At 40.4% G+C, this 20,705-nt stretch overlaps 1 protein-coding gene across 2 annotated transcripts in view; it reads right to left on the reverse strand.

The window, feature by feature from the left end:
* The window catches only part of FAM133B (family with sequence similarity 133 member B), a 34,921-nt gene that overhangs the window by 12,545 nt on the left and 1,671 nt on the right, over positions 1 to 20,705 (reverse strand). The window contains exons 2-8 of one of the 2 annotated variants that reach the window (XM_066354068.1): positions 9,819 to 9,916; positions 7,550 to 7,628; positions 6,863 to 6,937; positions 6,699 to 6,731; positions 5,789 to 5,851; positions 5,024 to 5,116; positions 3,307 to 3,357 (exon numbers count right to left, since the gene is read on the reverse strand). In XM_066354068.1, coding sequence (XP_066210165.1) covers positions 3,307 to 3,357; positions 5,024 to 5,116; positions 5,789 to 5,851; positions 6,699 to 6,731; positions 6,863 to 6,937; positions 7,550 to 7,628; positions 9,819 to 9,916 — 492 coding nt within the window. The remainder of the gene's footprint in view (positions 1 to 3,306; positions 3,358 to 5,023; positions 5,117 to 5,788; positions 5,852 to 6,698; positions 6,732 to 6,862; positions 6,938 to 7,549; positions 7,629 to 9,818; positions 9,917 to 20,705) is intronic. The other variant, XM_066354069.1, reaches the window with a different exon arrangement.

Below are 20,705 nucleotides of genomic sequence, written 5' to 3' on the forward strand. Positions count from 1 at the left end.
CCATTCTAGCGCCTGAGGCAGAGGCCACAGAGCCATACTCAGCGCCCGGGCCAACTTTGCTCCAATGAGCCTTGGCTGGCGGGAGGGGAAGAGAGAGAGAGAGAGAGAGAGAGAGAGAGAGAGAGGAAGGAGAGGGGTGAAGAAGCAGATGGGCGCTTCTCCTGTGTGCCCTGGCCGGGAATCGAACCCGGGACTCCTGCACGCCAGGCCGATGCTCTACCACTGAGCCAACCAGCTAGGGCTCAGGTATACAACTTTATAATACAACATCTGTATACTCCATTGTGTGCTCATCAAAGTCTAGTACTCCTCATCACCATATACTCGACCCCTTTACCCAGTTCATCCACCCCTACCCTCATTTCCCTCTGGTAACCATTCTGTTTGTATCTAACAGTTTGGTTTGTTCATTTGTTGCTTTTTGTTTTATATTCCACATATGACATGGCATACTTTAAAAAATTATTCTATAGTGGTTTTAAAAATGAGTAATTAATGTTGAATTACATCACACCCTTTTGGCCACTATTAAAATAATCATACAGCCTGACCTGTGGTGGCACAGTGGATAAAGCGTCGACCTGGAAATACTGAGGTCGCCGGTTCGAAACCTTGGGCTTGCCTGGTCAAGGCACATTTGGGAATTGATGCTTCCAGCTCCTCCCCCCTTCTCTCTCTCTCTCTCCTCTTTCTCCCTCTCTGTCTCTCTCTCTCCCTCTCTCTCTCCTCTCTAAAAATGAATAAATTAAAAAAATTTAAAAAAAAATTTTAAATAATCATACAGTTTCATTTGGCCAGTTAACATAAATTATATTAATATCTTTTTTATCTTTGTTTGACCAGGCAGTAAGTAGCACAGTAGATAGATTGTCGGACTGGGATGTGGAGGACCCAGGTTTGAGATCCCGAGGTTGCCAGCTTAAGTGCGGGCTCATCTGGTTTGAGCAAGGCTCACCAGCTTGAGCCCAAGGTCATTGGCTTGAGCAAGGGGTCACTCAGTCCGCTGTAGCCCCCCGGTCAAGGTACATATGAGAAATCAATCAATGAACAACTAAGGAACTGCAATGAAGAGTTGATGTTGCTCATCTCTCTCCCTTCTTGTCTGTCTGTCCCTATCTGTCCCTTTCTCTGACTCTGTCTCTGCCACAAAAAAAAACAACAAAACAAAACAAAAAAACCCATATATATATATATATATATATATTTTTTTTTTTTTTTTTTTTTGATCTTTGAATTCTCGAAATTAACCCAACTTGGTCATGATGGTTTCATTTTCATAGTGTCTTCATGGATTTTTATTTGCAAACTGACAGAAAAGCACTCCCAGGTATATACCTAAGAGAAATGAAAACATAACATATATCCACACAGAAACTAGTCCATGCATTTTTATAACACCATTATTCATCTTAACCAAAAGGCTAAAAACAACTCAAATGTCTATCAATAGATGAATATATAAACAAATTATGTTATATACACACAATAAAATATTATTCACCATAAAAAGGAATGAAGTACTGATAATCATGCTACAACTTGAATGAACCTCAAAAACATTACACTAAATTAAAGATGTCAGACACAAAGGGTGACATATTATATAACTGCTTTTATATGACATGTCCGAAATACACAAATCCATAGACAGAAAGCAATTAGAGGTTACTTGGGGATGGAAGAAGGGAGAATGGGAACTGAATACTTAATAAGTTATTTTTTAAGATTTTATTTATTCATTTTAGAAAGAAGAGAGAGAGAGAGAGAGAGAGAGAGAGAGAGAGAGAAAGGGGGGAGGAGCAAGAAGCATCAACTCCCATATGTGCCTTGACCAGGCAAGCCCAGGGTTTCAAACCAGCTACCTCAGCGTTCCAGGTCAATACTTTTATCCACTGTGCCATCACAGATCAGGTCTTAATACGTTGTTTTTAAAGGGGTGATAAAACGTTTTAAAACTAGAGTAACATTGTACATACACTAAATACCATCAAATTGTAATTTTAAGAAAATTAATAGAATATTATATGAATTCCACCTCAATTTTAAATAACAATATAAAAGACAGTAAAAAAGTGACACTGGTTTGTAGATTCTTTTGTTAGTAATTGCTGTCTTTAGGTTTCTTTTCTGTATTTTTAATGATCAGAACTCAAAATTTAAAATCTAAATCAGAAACATGGGTAGGGATAAATCTAGCATTAATTATAGTTAAATCACAAGTAAAGATAAAGTATGTACTTACAATAGTAAATTTTTTTAAAACTTCTCTATGGTACACTCAATTTGAAACAAAAGTCCATATTCTTTAATTAAAAGGGCTTCCTTTAAAATGACTTGAGGAGACAAAGGAAATGTTTAATATCCATTACTTTGAATTTTTAATCTTTTTTTTTTTTTTTTTCCCCGAAGCCAGAAACGGGGAGGCAGTCAGACAGACTCCCGCATGCGCCGGACCAGGATCCACCCGGCACACTCACCAGGGGGTGTCGCTCTGTTGCGACCAGAGCCACTCTAGCACCTGAGGCAGAGGCCACAGAGCCATCCTCAGCGCCCAGGCCAATTTTGCTCCAATGGAGCCTCGGCTGAGGGAGGGGAAGAGAGAGGCAGAGAGGAAGGAGAGGGGGAGGGGTGGAGAAACAGATGGGCGCTTCTCCTGTGTGCCCTGGCCGGGAATCAAACCCGGGACTCCTACACGCCAGGCTGACACTCTACCACTGAGCCAACCGGCCAGGGCCTAATCTAATTTTTTAATGAGATAATCCATTCAGCTATATAAATGCAAACTTCCTGTTGGAATTCTCTTTTGATCTTCTAACTTCAATAATTAACCCAATAAATAATTTCCTTAAATCAACAGGAAAACCCACAAAGGCAAATATAAATAAATCTCAAGTTAAAAAGGGGAACACATTTTTATTTATTTCTTTTTTTTTTTTGAGAGAGAGAGAGTCAGACAGGGACAGACAGACAGGAACAGAGATGAGAAGCATCAATCATTAGTTTTTCGTTGTGCGTTGCAACACCTTAGTTGTTCATTGATTGCTTTCTCATATGTGCCTTGACCGCGGGCCTTCAGCAGACCAAGTAACCCCTTGCTCAAGCCAGCGACCTTGGGCTCAAGCTGGTGAGCTTTTGCTCAAACCGGATGAGCTCACACTCAAGGTGGCAACCTTGGGGTCTCGAACCTGGGTCCTTCCGCATCCTAGTCCGACACTCTATCCACTGCGCCACCACCTGGTCAGGCTTGTTTATTTCTTGAAGTGATGTATGACATACTACCTTAAGGCAATGTAAAATTATACTTACCTTTTCTTTCTCAACTGCATCCTTTGACTTCTTTTTCTTTTTTAAACTATCCTAAATAAACAAACATATATCAATTTTAAATGTAAAAGACACAGCATAATAATATAAAGACAAAAATACCAAAAAGGTGATCTACTCTATGGCTAAAAAAAGTTTATTTTGATACCAGAATTTTATTTTAAAAATATGTAAGAAATGTATATTGTGTAGATGTGTGCTTGTAAGGAAAAGAGGCTTCTTAATTTATCTGGCTGAATACCAAATCTATGTACAACTAAACAACATATTGTCTTTGATAACCACATGGTCTACTTTAATATAAGACTTTATGCCATTGCCTACTTTCGCCTGTGGTGATCATATGCACTGGAGTTCTAATTCACACTGTAATCAGATATCTACCAATATAATTTCCCTATTCTCTTTATAAGAAGGAGAGGTAAGAATTTTTGCTTTTGAATACCTCAGTTCTAGCTAGTAATGTCCATGAGCCTTTCTTACTCATAAAGTGGGATAACAAACAAATAGCTACTTCATAGGGTTGTTGAGAGACTTGAATTAACATGTCAAGTGCTTAGATCTGTGCATAATATGTAGTAGGCATGCAGTAAATGTTAGCTATCAGTATCATTTGACTGGCTCTTCTACTTTAAAAGACAAAGGAAAAAAGCCACCAACATTTACTGAATACTTCCTAGACCCCAGGCATTGTGTCAGAAGAAATATCACTAGGGGAGTAGGTATCTGCCACAAAATAAGACAGCTGCTTTGTCCTCCTGGGATCCTAGGACACTGTTTTCCCATCGTGGTCCATGGATACCGCTGTGTCAGAATCACAGAGGACATCTGTGAAAAGTGGAGACTTTTTGAGCCTAATTAATTAGACTTACTAAATCAGACTCTAAAAATGAGGCCCAGGAACCTACATTTTTATTGTAACATGTATTTCTTATGACCACTGTTTGAGAGCAAACTGTGTTAGACAATTCTGTATAGTATAGAACAGACAGGTACAGTGGAAAAGACACTGGACCAGCTTGACCAGGCAGTGACACAGAGGACAGAGCTCAGGTTCAAAACCTTGAGGTCATCGGCTTGAGCATGGATTCATCCATTCTGAGCGTGGGGTTGCTGGCTTTAGCATGGGATCATAGACATGACCCCATGGTCGCTAACGTGACGCCCAACGTCACTGGCTTGAGCAAGGGGTCCACTTGCTCTGCTGCCCCCCCCCCCCCCCGGGTCAAGGCACATATGAGAAAGCAATCAATGAACAACTAAGGTTCTGCAATGAAGCATTGATGCTTCTCTTCTCTCTCCCTTCCTGTCTGCCTGTCCCTATCTGCCCCCCCACACTTTAAAAAAAAAAAAAAAAAGACACTGGACCAGATAGTAGAGTCAACTGCCAATTCTAACATTAACTGTAGAAATTTAAGCAAGTTTTTCTCTGAACTATGACTTCTTTATGAAGATGGGAAAATAATGCCTACCAGGCTTATCCTAAATCTGTAATGGAAAGGCTAAGATGGAGACACACATGTGAAAGTGTTTAGAGAACAATTAAATGCCTACAAAAGGTATCAAGTGACACAATGTCACAGTATAAAAAAAGTATCTAATTTTTAAATTGAGAGCAATCTAAGACAGGAAGAACTAAAAGAAAAACCGAATCACATGTCTTTGCTATCCAAAATGTTGCTAATTTAGATAATTTTACCTTACTGTCTGATTCAGTCTCTGACATGGAGCTTTCAGAAGATTTATGTGAACGGTTCTTCTTTTTCTTTTTCCTTTTTCCTTGTTTCTTATCCTATATAAAACATTTTTTAGAGACATTTCCTTTCAGTTTCAAAAATATAATTGATGCATTAATATCAATATCTTTATCACTGAACAGAAGTTAACAAAAGGACCAGCTTATAAACACGTGTTTTGCTTATTATTTAAAATGTAACTTCAATCACTTTCTTTTTTTACAAGAGTGAAATGATTTGAGGCATACATAATTCCTAGCATCTAGTCAAATAGCATTTTCAATTTTTCAAATCCATTTCTTCTCCTGATATTTTTAAATGAACAAGACAAATTCAGAAATCTAAAACATAAATATAACAATATATAAATATCCCCAGATATTTATTCATGTCAGTGCTCTAAGTTATAGATAAGTAATCAAAACCTGGAAGTAAATGTTTTTTGTTTTTTTTTAAATTTTATTTTATTTTATTTTATTTTATTTATTCATTTTAGAGAGAAGAGAGAGGAGAGAGAGAAGGGGGAGGAGCTGGAAGCATCAACTCCCATATGTGCCTTGACCAGGCAAGCCCAGGGTTTCGAACCGGCAACCTCAGCATTTCCAGGTCGACGCTTTATCCACTGTGCCACCACAGGTCAGGCTGGAAGTAAATGTTTTTAAATATTTGTTTCCTTCGTCATTAAAGAAATCACAGACATTTCATGAATCGTTAGAGGCAAACCTTACCTCATCTTCAGAATCTGAAGAACTGCTGGAAGAATCAGAGCTTGATGAAGAAGAAGATGAATACTTGACCAAGCACAAAACAATTAAAGCTTGTGAGATGCAGGAATTTTTTTCTTTTAATAAGTTTCTCAAATACTTAACAAAATCAACCCAGTGCCCTGGCCGGTTGGCTCAGCGTCGTAGAGCGTCGGCCTAGCGTGCGGAGGACCCGGGTTCGATTCCCAGCCAGGGTACACAGGAGAAGCGCCCATTTGCTTCTCCACCCCTCCGCCGCGCTTTCCTCTCTGTCTCTCTCTTCCCCTCCCGCAGCCAAGGCTCCACTGGAGCAAAGATGGCCCAGGCGCTGGGGATGGCTCTGTGGCCTCTGCCCCAGGCACTAGAGTGGCTCTGGTCGCAACATGGCGACACCCAGGATGGGCAGAGCATCGCCCCCTGGTGGGCAGAGCGTCGCCCCTGGTGGGTGTGCCAGGTGGATCCCAGTCGGGCGCATGCGCGAGTCTGTCTGACTGTCTCTCCCTGTTTCCAGCTTCAGAAAAATGAAAAAAAAAAAAAAATAAAAAAATCAACCCAGTGTCTGAGAAACAGATTCCACCTTCATAAGGCTTAAATATGAAAACAACAAATTTTGTCATCAACAAATCAATCAATAATAAAAATAAAACACTCAATTAAGTAACATATAGCAATGGTTGTCAATTTTCCCTCTATAATAGCAATATAGGAGTCACTAGGTTATAAGGAGGTTAGCACCTGTCTTTTATAACAGAAATAGAACAAAATCACGTATAACTACCAAAGGACCTCCAGACTCTGACTCATCTAGAGCTAGCATACAGGAAATAAAAATTATTCTTACTTTTTTGTAGGTCCTTAATTGTAACTTTTAGAAAAATGGAAAAGTTTTGCTCACCCTACCAGATTTCTTCTTTTCTTTTTTCTTTCTCTAAAAGCAAACAAAGTAGAAATCTGAATAAGTTAATGTGAATTTTCAAATGTATCAACAATAGTACACAACAGTATCATGACCATCCCACTGTGAGATGAAGGATAGCAATAAAGTAAAAATGGTATTACCGGTCTTTTTTTGGACGAGCTTTCACTTCCACTTAATAATTTCTCCCTGTGTTTTTCCAATTCTTTCTTCCAGTTCTGTAAAAAGGTTATAAACACCATCAGAGGACAGCCATTCCTTCCCAATATACCCACTACATGAGAGAGCCACTGTTTCCTCCCTCAGTCCTCTCGCCCACCCGCCTCGAACTGCAAAGGACGCTCCAGGCGCCAGAACCCTCTACTCGATCACCAGACGAGCCTCCACCAGCTCTCCTCAAGGAGGGTATTAAGGGATGGGAATTCTCCACTATAAACTTTGTATATTGAGAACAGGTATAATTATTGAGGCTGACTAACGACAGTACAAGTTAATCTATAGTGGCTGAAATACTACATACATGTTTTAATCAAAACAAGCAAATATCACCATGGAAATCTCAGGGAAAGAAAGGGGCATGGAGATGGAGCAGAGAAGAGAAAGAACCTAAGATTTAGAAACCTTCAAGATGACTTAAATTACCGTAAGATGTTTAAAAAAAAATTAGGTATTTACACATAAACTTGTACTCAATATAACAAAAATACCTATAAAATACAGAGCTCCCTTAACCTCAAGAGCTAGTCCCAAAGCCTTGGTTTATTAAAAAATTATTTCATTCTTCTTATAACAAATATTAGCCTACTTAAGAAAAAGTATTATTTACAAACCTCATTCATTTTTTCTTCAAATTCAGCCAATGCCTTGGAGCCTTTCTTTTTCTTTTCTAGTTGTTCTTTCACTTCTTCCCTTAAAAAACAGAACATAAAAATATGCTTTCAAGCAAATTAAGTTTAAGATGGATGCTTACAAACAATACAACAAAATTTCATAAACAAATTTCTTAATATCCTAGCAAACCTCCATTCCAGTGTTGATACATTTCAGATTTGTGCTCACATCTCTGAAAACCAATGATCATAAAAGCCTATCAGATAATACTAATCACACCTTTTCTAAACATGGATTATATAAGCTAATACAGGAAATATTTGAGCACTTACATGCTACAGGCACTGTTTTAAATATACTTTCATTTAATCCTCACAACAATCTTGTGAGAAAAAGTAGTATTATTTTACAGCTAAAAACTGTGCTAGGAGAAGGTAAGAAATCTGCCTAAGGTCACAAAGCTTTAGTAGTTACAGTGTTAGCGTGAGCTAGTCTATCTGACTGCACTACTATATTCTATTACTTAACCATCCATCATATAATGTGCCTCACACATGTGCAGAAAAGAGAACACGGCACACCTGACTGCTTATTCTTAGGAAGGCCTGTTTACACGAACGGCCCCAGCTGATGTCTGGGAACTTGGATTTTAGGAGGGTCGTTACCCTTCCCTGTTAAGAGTGGTTCACTGTGCCTGTTTGTAAAAACACTATAGTTTAGGCTGAACACCTCCATTCCTCGGGGAGTCGGTTTTGGCACCTAATAGGCAGACTGGCCAGTCCCCAATAAAAACCCCGGGCACACAGGTCCTCTATGAACTCCTGTGGTTGGGAACATCTGACGTGTTATCACAACTTATGTTGCAGGAATTAAATGTGTCCTGTGCATCTGCACAGTAGAGGAAGCCCTAGAAGTCTGCACCCAGTCTCCCTCAGACTCCTTTGCTGACTGGCTAGAATCCTCTCACTCTAATAAATCTTATCCATGAGTACAACTACCGGAGTCCTAACAAATGACTCAACCTGAGAAGTGTTCTTGGGGGCCTCTGACATACATGTAATATGCTTTTAAGCACATCCCCTTTAAAGTTCATGCCTTCTCCCCAATCTTAAACACAAAATTGGCCCTGGCCAGGTGGTTCAGTGGATAGATCATTGTTGTGGTGTGCTAAGGTCACCGGTTCGATTCTTGGTCAGGGCACATATAAGAAGCAACCAATGAGTGAACAATTAAATAGAACAACTAAGTGGAACGAGTTGATGCTTCTTTCTCTTCCCCTCCTTTTCTCCCTCCTCCCCTTTTCAAATCAATGGAAAAGTAAAAAAAAAAAAAAAAAAGGCAAAGTAGACCTTGTTTTGGGATAATTTATTTTGTGGTATGCTGCAACAGTTAACAATAGCACTCATGAACACCGTAAGAGGCGGACATGCTTACTTCTTATTTAAGTCAAAGGAAGGATTCCGTTATATGTGAGCACAACTTCCACCTATAGCTGTCCAGCTTTTAGAGGCACTTAGGGGTCTGAACTCACAATTCTGAAGTTTGTCATGTTACTTCACGAGTATGATATTTAATAAGACATACTAAAAATAGTAAGGCTAGTGCCATGAGCTCTACTTATAAAAGATCAGTGCCACTCAACAAGGGCAAAAACGCATCAATTTAAAGCAAATATCTTACAATGGGAAATTGTAACTCATTGAGAAGCCAGCAGATAAAACTAGAAACAAGGCCTAATGCTACCCTTCCTAACACCTAGTTACACCTCTACGAAGGATGAGATTACTCAAATCTACCATTTAATTCAAAAAAATTTTTTTATTGATTGATTTGAAAGAAAGAGAGGGAGAGGAGGGAGGGAGAGAGGAAAGGAAGGAGAGAGGGAGAGAAGGAAAGAGGAAGGGAGGGAGAGAAACACTGATCTGTTGTTCCACTTAGTTGTGTATTCATTGGTTAATTCTTATATGTGCCCTGACTGGGGTCAAAGCTACCATTTTAAATATAACACTGCAAAGTTAAGTTCATTTTTAGGAGATTGAGAAGAGATTGGTATGAAAAGGTTATCTGGCACTGCATCAGCTATTTTGGGTGATGGGTTCTTGAATATTTGCTTCAAACTGATTCCTGTGTTTCATACATTAAAAAAAAATTAAATATTACTTCAAAAATTGCATATCTGGCAATTGCTTGGCAATCAATAAAATTTGTAACAGTAAGCTTTAAAAAACTTATGAAAACTTTATAAGTAGGTAATTATTTTACAAATACCAGGTAGGCCTTGGTCGATTCAGATAATCTTGGATCGTTGGTCCCGAAGACTGGACTGGACCCCTCGATCTGGCCATTGCTATTGGGTTCATATAGGCCTTGGGGGAAGAACAGAAATTTACTCCGTCTTAAAATAACCATTAAAAATGCACAGTATGTCCAACTAAGCATGAATAATCTGGCTAACCAACTTTCCATTACAAAAAATATACTGAACACTGTGTTAAGACTCACAAGGTTTGAAAGATGAGTAATATCACACTTTCATAAAAATGTACCAGGAATTTTATGAAAATAACAATACCTATTTCTTACTGTAAGATGGCTTTCCATTGCTTTCCCCTAAAGCCCAATAACCGTGAAGGGTGATAACACTGCCCTCGGAAAATGAAACTCAGGTCAGAAGAAGGTAAAGAAGATCTAACTCTAAATTCATTGCTTATTCTATCGGATCTTCTGTCTTTGCAAGTACTGTGCCATACTGAAGACAATTTTATTCACAAATTGTTAACATCAAAAGTTAAATTATGCAAAGACAGCAAAAGAAAAAAACAGATAAATAGGACTTCATCAAAATCAATAATGTATATTAATGGGCAATGCCAAAAGAATGAAAACACAATCCACAGAATGGGAGAAACATTTGCAAGTTATATATCTGCTTAGGTATCAATATCCAGAAAGCATCAAGAAATCTTACAGCTCAGTAACAAAATACCCAAACAAAATTAAAAATTACACGAAGGACTTGAACAGACATTTCTCTGAAGGAAATGTTCAATAATCACAAGAAAAGATGCTCAACATCACTAATCAAGAGGGAAATGCAAATCAAAACTAAAACGAGATGCAGCCTCACACCCAGCAGGATGGCTATTATCAAAAACAGAAAATAACAAGTATTGTCGAGGATGTAGAGAAAATGGAACCTTATGAACTGCAAAAGAAAGAAGGGGCCTGACCAAGTGGTGGCGCAGTGGCTAGAGCGTCAGACTGGGACACAGAGGACCCAGGTTAGAAATCCCAAGGTAGCCAGCTTGAGCGCGGCCTCATCTGGTTTGAGCAAGGCTCACCAGCTTGAGTGTGGGGTTGCTGGCTTGAGCAAGGGGTACTGGGTCTGCTATAGCCCCTCAGCCGGTCAAGGCACATATGAGAACGCAATCAATGAGAAACTAAGGAGCCACAACAAAGAATTGATGCTTCTCATCTCTCTTCCTTCCTGTCTGCCTGTCCCTCTCTCAGTCTCTGTCACAAAAAAAAAGGGCTCAAACATGTGTACCATGTTCATAGCAGCATTATTCACAATAGCCAAAAGGTAGAAACAACCCATGCCAATCTATAGAAGAATAGATAAGGTGTGGTACATACACAGGGGCCCTCAGTTTACGACACCCTTCCATTCCTATGACAGTAACATAACCTGAATTTAGATGTAAGTCAAAACACACCCTAGCCTAATTCATTTACCTGTCCTAACACAGTTGTAAAATCATAATCTAGAACACAAAAACACAAACACTCCACACAACTGCGTCTTCTTCCGCCACGCGCAACCAAGCCAGTTTGCCCAAGTAGTCTGTAAGTACGACACTAATGGCATAAGCCAAAACACTCACATCTCAATTATTTTCAGTTTTAGTGGAATGATGTTGAGACTGTAGTAACCCGAGGACCCTCTGTATACATTGGAAGATTTGGCTTTATAAAGGAATAAAATTGCTACACACTACCATATGGATAAGCGTTGGCAACATGCTAAGTGAAATGAGGCAGACACAAAAAAAGACAAACATATGATTCCACTCACATGAAATCCTTAGAATAAGCAAATTCATAGACAAAGTAAATAGAGGTGCAGGAGGGAAGAGGTGATTGGGAGTTATTATTTAACGAATACAGAGCTGCTATATTCTATTACTTAACCATCCATCATATAATGTGCCTCACACATGTGCAGAAAAGAGAACACAGCACACCTGACTGCTTATTCTTAGGAAGGCCTGCTGATGTCTGGGACTTGGATTTTAGGAGGGTCCTAAAATGAGAGTTCCAGAGATAGATAGTGGTGACTACTGCACAACACTGTGAAAGTACTTAATGCCACTGACCTATACACCCAAACATGTTTAAACTGGTTAACTTCATGTTATTAATATTTAGCACAATAAAATACCCATAAAAAATTTAAACTACAGTATATGCTGTATGCTGCACTCACTATTGCAGATTAGACCATGTTTCAAAGACATATTGAGACAAAATAAAGCAGGTCTGTTATAGTGTTCAGCAGAGATGTTTTATTAAAATTCAATATAAAATCTGTTTTTCAGTTTCAATCTCTTGGTCCTTATATTGTCTTCCAAATTTAATTCACATCAACAGGCCCTGGCGAGCTAGCTCAGCAGTAGAGCATTGGCCTGGCATATGGAAGTCCAGGTTCAATTCCCAGTCAGGGCACACAGGAGAAGCACCCATCTGCTTCTCCACCCTTCCCCCTCTCCTTTTTCTATCTCTCTCTTCCCCTCCCAAAGCCAAAGCTGCACTGGAGCAAACTTGGCCCGGTGCTGAGGATGGCTCCATGGCCTCTGTCTTAGGCGCTAAGAATGGCTCTGGTTGTAGTGGAACAACGGCCCAGATGGGCAGAGCACTGTCCCCTGGTGGGCATGCTGGCACATGCGGGAGTCTGTCTCTCTGCCTCCCCGCTTCTCACTTCAGAAAAATACAAAAAAAAAAAAAAAAAAAAAAGTAAGAATTCACCATCAACAAACATTTAAAAAACGTCAATTTAAAAAAATGTTCCGGCCTGGCCTGTGGTGGCACAGTGGATAAAGCGTCGACCTGGAACGCTGAGGTTGCTGGTTCAAATCCCTAGGCTTACCTGGTCAAGGCACATATGGGAGTTGATGCTTCCTGCTCCTCCCCCCTTCTCTCTGTCTCTCTCTTCTCTAAAATGAATAAATAAATTTAAAAAATAAAAATAAAATAAAAAATGTTCCATTGATTTGAGAGAGAGAGGGGTGGGGAAAGAGGAGGAGAGTGGGAGAGGGGGCACAGGGGTGGGGGGAGGCTTCTTATCTCTCTCCCTTTCTGTCACAGAAAGAAAGAAAGAAAGAAAGAAAGAAAGAAAGAAAGAAAGAAAGAAAGAGAAAGAAAGAAAGGAAGGAAGGAAGGAAGGAAGGAAGGAAGGAAGGAAGGAAGGAAGGAAGGAAGGAAGGGAGGGAGGGAGGGAGGGAGGAAGGAAGGGAGGAAGGAAGGAAGGAAGGAAGAAAGAGAGAGAAAGAAAGGGCTCAAACGTGTACCATGTTCATGGGGGGGGGAGAGAGGGGAGAGATGGATGGAGAGAGGGAGGGAGAGAGAAAGAGAAAAAAGAATTAACTTGTTCCACTTAGCTGCTCTATTTAGTTGTGCACTCATTGATTGCTTCTCATAAGTGCCCTGACCAGGGGTCAAACCTGCTGCTTCTGGTGTGCCACGTTGACGCTTTATCCACTGAAACACCTGGCCAGGGCCAAAACTTTTGTTTTTACATAAAAAGAATTTTGGTTGAAAATGACCATTTTCAAGGCTTATTTTAAGGCCTTAAACCTACTACTTAACATTCCAAAAGAAACAAAAGGAGGCAATGTATTTGTTGCATTTTACTTAACAAAATCTGTAAAAATGACCAACATTTTCCACATTCATGATAAATATTAGTTACGTATTTCTAGATTTCTATCAGAGTAACCAGTTTAAAACCACAATAAACAACATCACGCCTGACCAGGCGGTGACACAGTGGACAGAGTGTCGGACTGGAATGCAGGGGACTCAGGTTCAAAACTCAGAGGTCCCTGGCTTGAGCATAGGCTCATCAGTTTGAGCGCAGGGTCATTGGCTTGAGCTTGGGATCATCAACATGACCCCATGGTCACTACCTTGAGCTCAAAGGTCGCTGGCTTAAAGCCCAAGGTCTCTGGATTGCGCCCAAGGTCCCTGGCTTAAGCAAGGGATCACCTGCTCGGCTGTAGCCCCACCCTCAGCCCCTATCAGGACATATATGAGAAAGCAATCAATGAATAACTAAGGTACCACAACGAAGAACTGATGCTTCTCATTTCTCTCCCTTTCTGTTTGTCTGTCCCTATCTGTCCCTTTCTCTGTCTCTGTCAAAAAATAAAATAAAACAAAACAAACAAACAAGAAAATCCCCACACAATACTGAGAACTACATATTTCCACGCAATTAGACACTGCCTAATTACTTGGGGTGAAAAAGTTCAACTTTTAACAATGTCTTACAGGAAGGAAGGAATTCCAGAGCACCTGTTGTCTGAGATGTTACAGAATAAAGGCTAGATATGGATGTTAAATGCAAGGTTGAAGACAGTGGCATATATTTTTCAATTTTTTATTTTTACTTAGTGATTTTAGAGAGAGAGAGAGAGAGAGAGAAGGGAGGAAGGAGAGAGGGAGAGAATGAGGAAGAAAGAGGAAAAGAGGAAGAGGGGGAGAAACATTTGTTGTCCCACTTATTTATGCTTTCACTGGTTGACTCCTATATGTGCCCTAACCAAGGATTGAACCTACAGCCCAGTAGCTATCAGGACAACACTTTAACCAACTGACCTACCTGACCAGGGATATTTTTTATATCAACTGTTATGCCCTCAAATATTTCATTCAACTGTCTTTGCTGAGAATTTCCATCATTTCATGTAGAAATATGACAACCAATAGTGGCCACAATAGAGGAGCTGATGGCCCAGCTAACGACACTGACAATCCTAACCAGAAGCAAATACAGTGCGAAAGCTAAGTTCATCATTTTTAAAACAGGAGTATCACGTCACAATTTTAGCAATATCCAACGGTACAATATTTTAAGATTGTAAAAGCTGTTTATTTCCAAAGAATGCAAATACACGTAAGGATGTTCAAAATTAAATTACTCCCTGACCAGGTGGTGGAACAGTGGATAGAGCATCAGACTGGGACAAGGAGGACCCAGGTTTGAAACTCTGAGGTCGCCAGCTTGAGCAAGGGATTACTCCATCTGCTGTAACCCCCCAGACAAGGCACGTATGAGAAAGAAATCAATGAACAACTAAAGTGCCACAACAAAGAATTGAGCTTCTCATCTCTCTCCCTTCCTGTCTGTCCCTATCTATCCCTCTCTCTGTCAAGAAAACAAAACACTAAATTACTAAAATAGAAAAAAATGAAAACATCCAAAGAGTCATTGGAACTGGATTTATTAAGTATATTAAAGTATATCCCAACTAAAATACTATGTAGCTAATAAAAAGAATGAGGTAGATCTATAATAACTGATATGAAAAGATGTCCAAGAGAGTCCTCAAGTAAAAATCAAAAACAAATTGTCCAAAAATAAGATACCATGTTAATAAACAGCTATATAAAAAAAATCTAAAACCTAGATGCATATGCACCAAAATGTAAAAGGAGATGTCTGTCCACGTCTCATCATTTCATACGCTGGAGAAATTTAAAAAAGATTTTATTCATTTTAGAGAGAGGAGAAAGAGAGAGAGAGAGAGAGAGAGAGAGATGGGGGAAAGGAGCAGGAAGCATCAACTCCCATATGTGCTTTGATCAGGCAAGCCCAGGGTTTCAAACCGGCAACCTCAGCATTCCAGGTTGAGGCTTTATCCCAGTGGTAGTCAACCTGGTCCCTACCACCCACTAGTGGGAGTTCCAGCTTTCATGGTGGGTGGTTCCGGAGCAACCAAAGTATAAATAAAAAGATAGATTTAACTATAGTAAGTTGTTTTATAAAGATTTATTCTGCCAAACAGCAAAAATCCGACATAAAGGACTTGGTAAGTAATTATTATTATATGCTTTAACTTTCTGTTAACTCTGCTTTATAAATTTAATAAAGTAAAGTTACTTCCCTACTTTATAAATCACCATTACTGTGGAACTGGTGGGCAGTTAAAAATTTCACTACTAACAGAGATACAAAAGTGGGCCATAGGTATAAAAAGGTTGACTACCCCTGCTTTATCCAATGCGCCAAGTCAGGCCTGGAGAAAATTTTTTAAAAAATAACTCGTTATTGCCTGACTTGTGGTGGCACAGTGGATGAAGCCTCGACCTGGGACACTGAGGTTGCTGGTCAAGGCACATATGGGAGTTGATGCTTCCTGCTTCTCCCCCCTTTCCCTCTCGCTCTCCTCTATAAAATGAATAAAATCTTTAAAAAAATTAAATAAAATATTTAAAAAAGAAACTCATTATCTTTATAAAAGAAAAAACCAAACTACACACAAACATTATTATAATATTAATATTAAACAAATGTGAAAAATTTAATCACAATACAGCCACTCCAATTCAGAGAGTTACATTGTCTTCAATAAAAAATCACAAATAGGCCCTGGCCGGTTGGCTCAGCAGTAGAGCGTCGGCCTAGTGTGCAGAGGACCCGGATTCGATTCCTGGCCAGGGCACACAGGAGAAGCGCCCATTTGCTTCTCCACCCCTCCGCCGCCCTTCCTTTCTATCTCTCTCTTCCCCTCCCGCAGCCAAGGCTCCATTGAGCATAGATGGCCCGGGCGCTGGGGATGGCTCTGTGGCCTCTGCCTCAGGCGCTAGAGTGGCTCTGGTCGCAACATGGCGACGCCCAGGATGGGCAGAGCATCACCCCCTGGTGGGCAGAGCATCGCCCCCTGGTGGGCGTGCCGGGTGGATCCCATCGGGCGCATGCGGGAGTCTGTCTAACTGTCTCTCCCTGTTTCCAGCTTCAGAAAAATGCAAAAAAAAAAAGAAAAAAAAATCACAAATAGTGCAATGGCAAATTTTTTTTTTTAGGTTTTTTTTTTTTTTTTGCATTTTTCCGAAGCTGGAAACGGGGAGGCAGTTGGACAGACTCCCGCATGCGCCCGACCAGGATCCACCCAGCATGCCCACCAGGGGCGATGCTCCACCCCTCTGGGGTGTTGCTCTGTTGCAACCAGAGCCATTCTTAGCGCCTGAGGCAGAGGCCACAGAGCCATCCTCAGCACCCGGGCCATCTATGCTCAATGGAGCCTTGGCTGCGGGAGGGGAAGAGAGAGACAGAGAGGAAGGAGAGGGGGAGGGGTGGAGAAGCAGACGGGTGCTTCTCCTGTGTGCCCTGGCCAGGAATCGAACCTAGGACTCCTGCATGCCAGGCCGACGCTCTACCACTGAGCAAACCGGCCAGGGCCGGTAAATTTTTTAAAAAAGTAAATTCCTTGTGAGCTTTTTTATTCTTAATTCATTTTAGAGAAGAGACACAGAGCAATAGATAGCTAGCTAGATAGATAGACAGACAGACAGAGAAGGGGGAAGGAGCAGGAAGCATCAACTCCCATATGTGCCCTGACCAGGCAAGCCCAGAGTTTCAAACCGGCAACCTCAGGAAGCTTGATCCACTGTGCCACGACAGGTCAGGTACAATGGTAAATTTTTATTCTAAGTTCAAAAAATTGTAATACAACATTTACTGTGTTTTACAGCAGGGGTCAGAAACCTGTGGCTTGTGAGCCAGATGTGGCTCTTTTGATGGCTGCATCTGGCTCACAGACAAATCTTCAATAAAAAATAATAACGTTAAAAATATAAAACTGGGCCCTGGCCGGTTGGCTCAGCAGTAGAGCGTCGGCCTGGCATGCGGGGGACCCGGGTTCGATTCCCGGCCAGGGCACATAGGAGAAGCGCCCATTTGCTTCTCCACCCCCCCCCTTCCTCTCTGTCTCTCTCTTCCCCTCCCGCAGCGAGGCTCCATTGGAGCAAAGATGGCCCGGGCGCCGGGGATGGCTCCTTGGCCTCTGCCTCAGGCGCTAGAATGGCTCTGGTTGCAACAGAGCAACGCCCCAGATGGGCAGAGCATCACCCCCTGGTGGGAATGCCAGGTGGATCCCGGTGGGGCACATGCGGGAGTCTGTCTGACTGCCTCCCCATTTCCAGCTTCAGAAAAGTACAAAAAACAAAACACAACAAAACAAAAAAAACATTCTCATGTATTACAATCCATTCACTTCCTACTGCTCAGGTTCATGGTTGGGGGGGGCTGGAGCCAATCACAGCTGTCCTCGGGGTCAACACCAAATTTTTATTGGATAATGCAAAACATACACGGGTCGTTGTATGGCTCTCACGGAATTACATTTTAAAATATGTGGCATTCATGGCTCTCTCAGCCAAAAAGGTTCCCGACCCGTTTTACAGTCTTCCATTTACCTTAAAAGTTCAGTAACATTTTTATGTCTTAATGTCTACTGTGAAACTGCTTTCCCAAAATACATATCCATCTATCTTACTGTTTATTTTTTGGAGGAAACTAAAATAGTAATGTAATGTATTCACACGCTAGGACTTTTTTTTTTTTTTTTAAAAGAGACAGAGAGAGTCAGGGAAAAGGATAGATAGGGACAGACAGACAGGAACGGAGAGGGATGAGAAGCATCAATCATCATTTTTTTTGTTGTGACACCTTACTTGTTCATTGATTGCTTTCTCATATGTGCCTTGACCATGGGGCTACAGTAGACCGAGTAACCCCTTGCTCGAGCCAGTGACCTTGGGTCCAAGCTGGTGAGCTTTGCTCAAACCAGATGAGCTGGCACTCAAGCTGGCAAGCTCAGGGTCTCGAACCTGGGTCCTCCGCATCCCAGTCCGACACTCTATCCACTGCACCACTGCCTGGTCAGGCTAGGACTATTACTTATAGACACTATAATACAATTACATCAGTTATCACTGAGTATACAATAAAGCTTAACTTTCAAGCTTCTGACAATAAACATTACCCTCAGTCTGCTTAAGTACACTCCGAATATTTTAATTTATTCCAGTTATTTATTAAGTGCATCTTACATACTAGGGTCCTTGAAAAAACACTTGATATGTTTGTCCTCATGCTCAGTAAGCAACAATGCTTTTACTATGCACAACAGAAAGGTTTTTAAAACAAATGAAAAAGTCTCTGTAAAAAAAAAAAAGTCTATTTTACAAAGGTAAAAGCTTTTTTCACTTGTGCTTCAGTGTGAAGAAGAATAATGCTAACATTAAGGGGGTGGGTGGGTAAGCATCAGTTAAAACAGAAATTGTGCAACTTCTTGAAACATTAATTATCACTTAATCACTTTAAATACTATCAGAAGCTCATATTCATATACAACTAGAACTGTCTGTGGCTCCAAACTGCTGCATGTGTTTGGGGAACAAAACAATTTGTTATTGAAATTCAGGAGGGCAAACTGGGCTCCAAGGAATGTTAAGTGGGCAGGCTGGAGAGACCACGCAGTAAAACAGTTAAGGACAAAATGTGCAGAACTTCATTTGTTACTTTGATTACCTGTTTTTATCTAGAGGATACATCTATGTACAAGGCAGTGAGTAACAGGAAAAAAAACATGAAGGAAACTTGTGGAGAACAATGGGCACCAAGGGTGACCATCATGATTTTAAGGGCCCCTTACAAATCTTGAGAATAAAAATATAAAACTGGAAAAAAACAAAAACAAAAAATGCTCAATACCAAAGTGAACTCAATGTAACTATGGACTTTGGGTGAAAATGGCACATGGATGCTGGTTCATCATTTGTAACAAATGTACCACTCTGGAGCTGGATGTTGATAATGGGGGAGAGGATGTGGACATGTACGGGCAGGGACTATATGGAAACGCTACTTTCTGCTCAATTTTGTTATGAACCTAAATCTGCTCTAAAATAGTCTATTAAAAAAACACAAAAAAAACAGCCTGACCAGGCGGTGGCGCAGTGCATGGAGCATAGGACTGGGATGCAGAAGACCCAGGTTTGAAACTCTGAGGTCGCCAGCTTGAGTGCAGGCTTATCTGGTTTGAGCAAGGCTCACCAGCTTGAGCCCAAGGTCGCTGGCTTGAGCAAGGGGTCACTCAGTCTGCTGTAGGCACCCCCCCATCAAGGCACATATGAGAAAGCAATCAATAAACAACTATGGTGCCACAACAAAGAACTGATGCTTCTCGTCTCTCTTCCTGTCTGTCCCTGTCACACACACAAACAACTTTCAACCCAATATTTAAGTTTTTAAAAAAACAATTTATTTTTAAAACTATAACTTTACCAATGTAAGAAGTGCCAATATTTTCATTTTGTTATTTAAAATCAAGAATTATGATGGCCTGGCCTATGGTGGCACAGTGGATAAAGCATTGACCAGTGTAGCAGGTTGGAAACTCTGGAAAGTGGGCAGGCTGGAAAGACCATGCAGTAAAACAGTAAAGGACAAAATGTGCAGAACTTCATTTGTTACTTTGATTACCTGTTTTTATCTAGAGGATACATCTATGTACAAGGCAGTGAGTAACAGGAAAAAAAACATGAAGGAAACTTGTGGAGAACAATGGGCACCAAGGGTGACCATCATGATTTTAAGGGCACATTCAAGGCACATATGACAGTCAATGAACAACTAAAAGGAAGCAACACTGAGTTGATGTTCCCCTCACTCCTCTCTCTGTAATACCAATTAAAAATATATTTTAATATATATTATATTAAACATATTTATATAAATTTAATATTTTATATTAAATATATATTATATATTAAAATATATAATTTGTATTCATATATGTATATGAATTATGATGTACTGAGCTAAGTATCAGATGATCCAAGTTTTGGTCCCAGTGGAAAGTTCCATCTCCTCCTGTATACAACGGAAACGCTGAATTTGACAGTCTGTGTTTTCTGCCTCTTAATTTCATGTTCTCATTCCCACAACCTTTGAAGTGCAAACAAATGTCACCAGGACATTCTATGCCAAGATGCCATACCCAGAGTAGAGCCCAGAGTTTCCAAAATGCTTAGATTTAAAAGAAACTCACTTGAAAAGCGATGCTTTAAACCAACACTTTTTCCCCAGTA

The sequence above is a fragment of the Saccopteryx leptura genome, chromosome 12 (assembly GCF_036850995.1).
Source record: "Saccopteryx leptura isolate mSacLep1 chromosome 12, mSacLep1_pri_phased_curated, whole genome shotgun sequence".
In the NCBI taxonomy this organism is placed as follows: domain Eukaryota; kingdom Metazoa; phylum Chordata; class Mammalia; order Chiroptera; family Emballonuridae; genus Saccopteryx; species Saccopteryx leptura.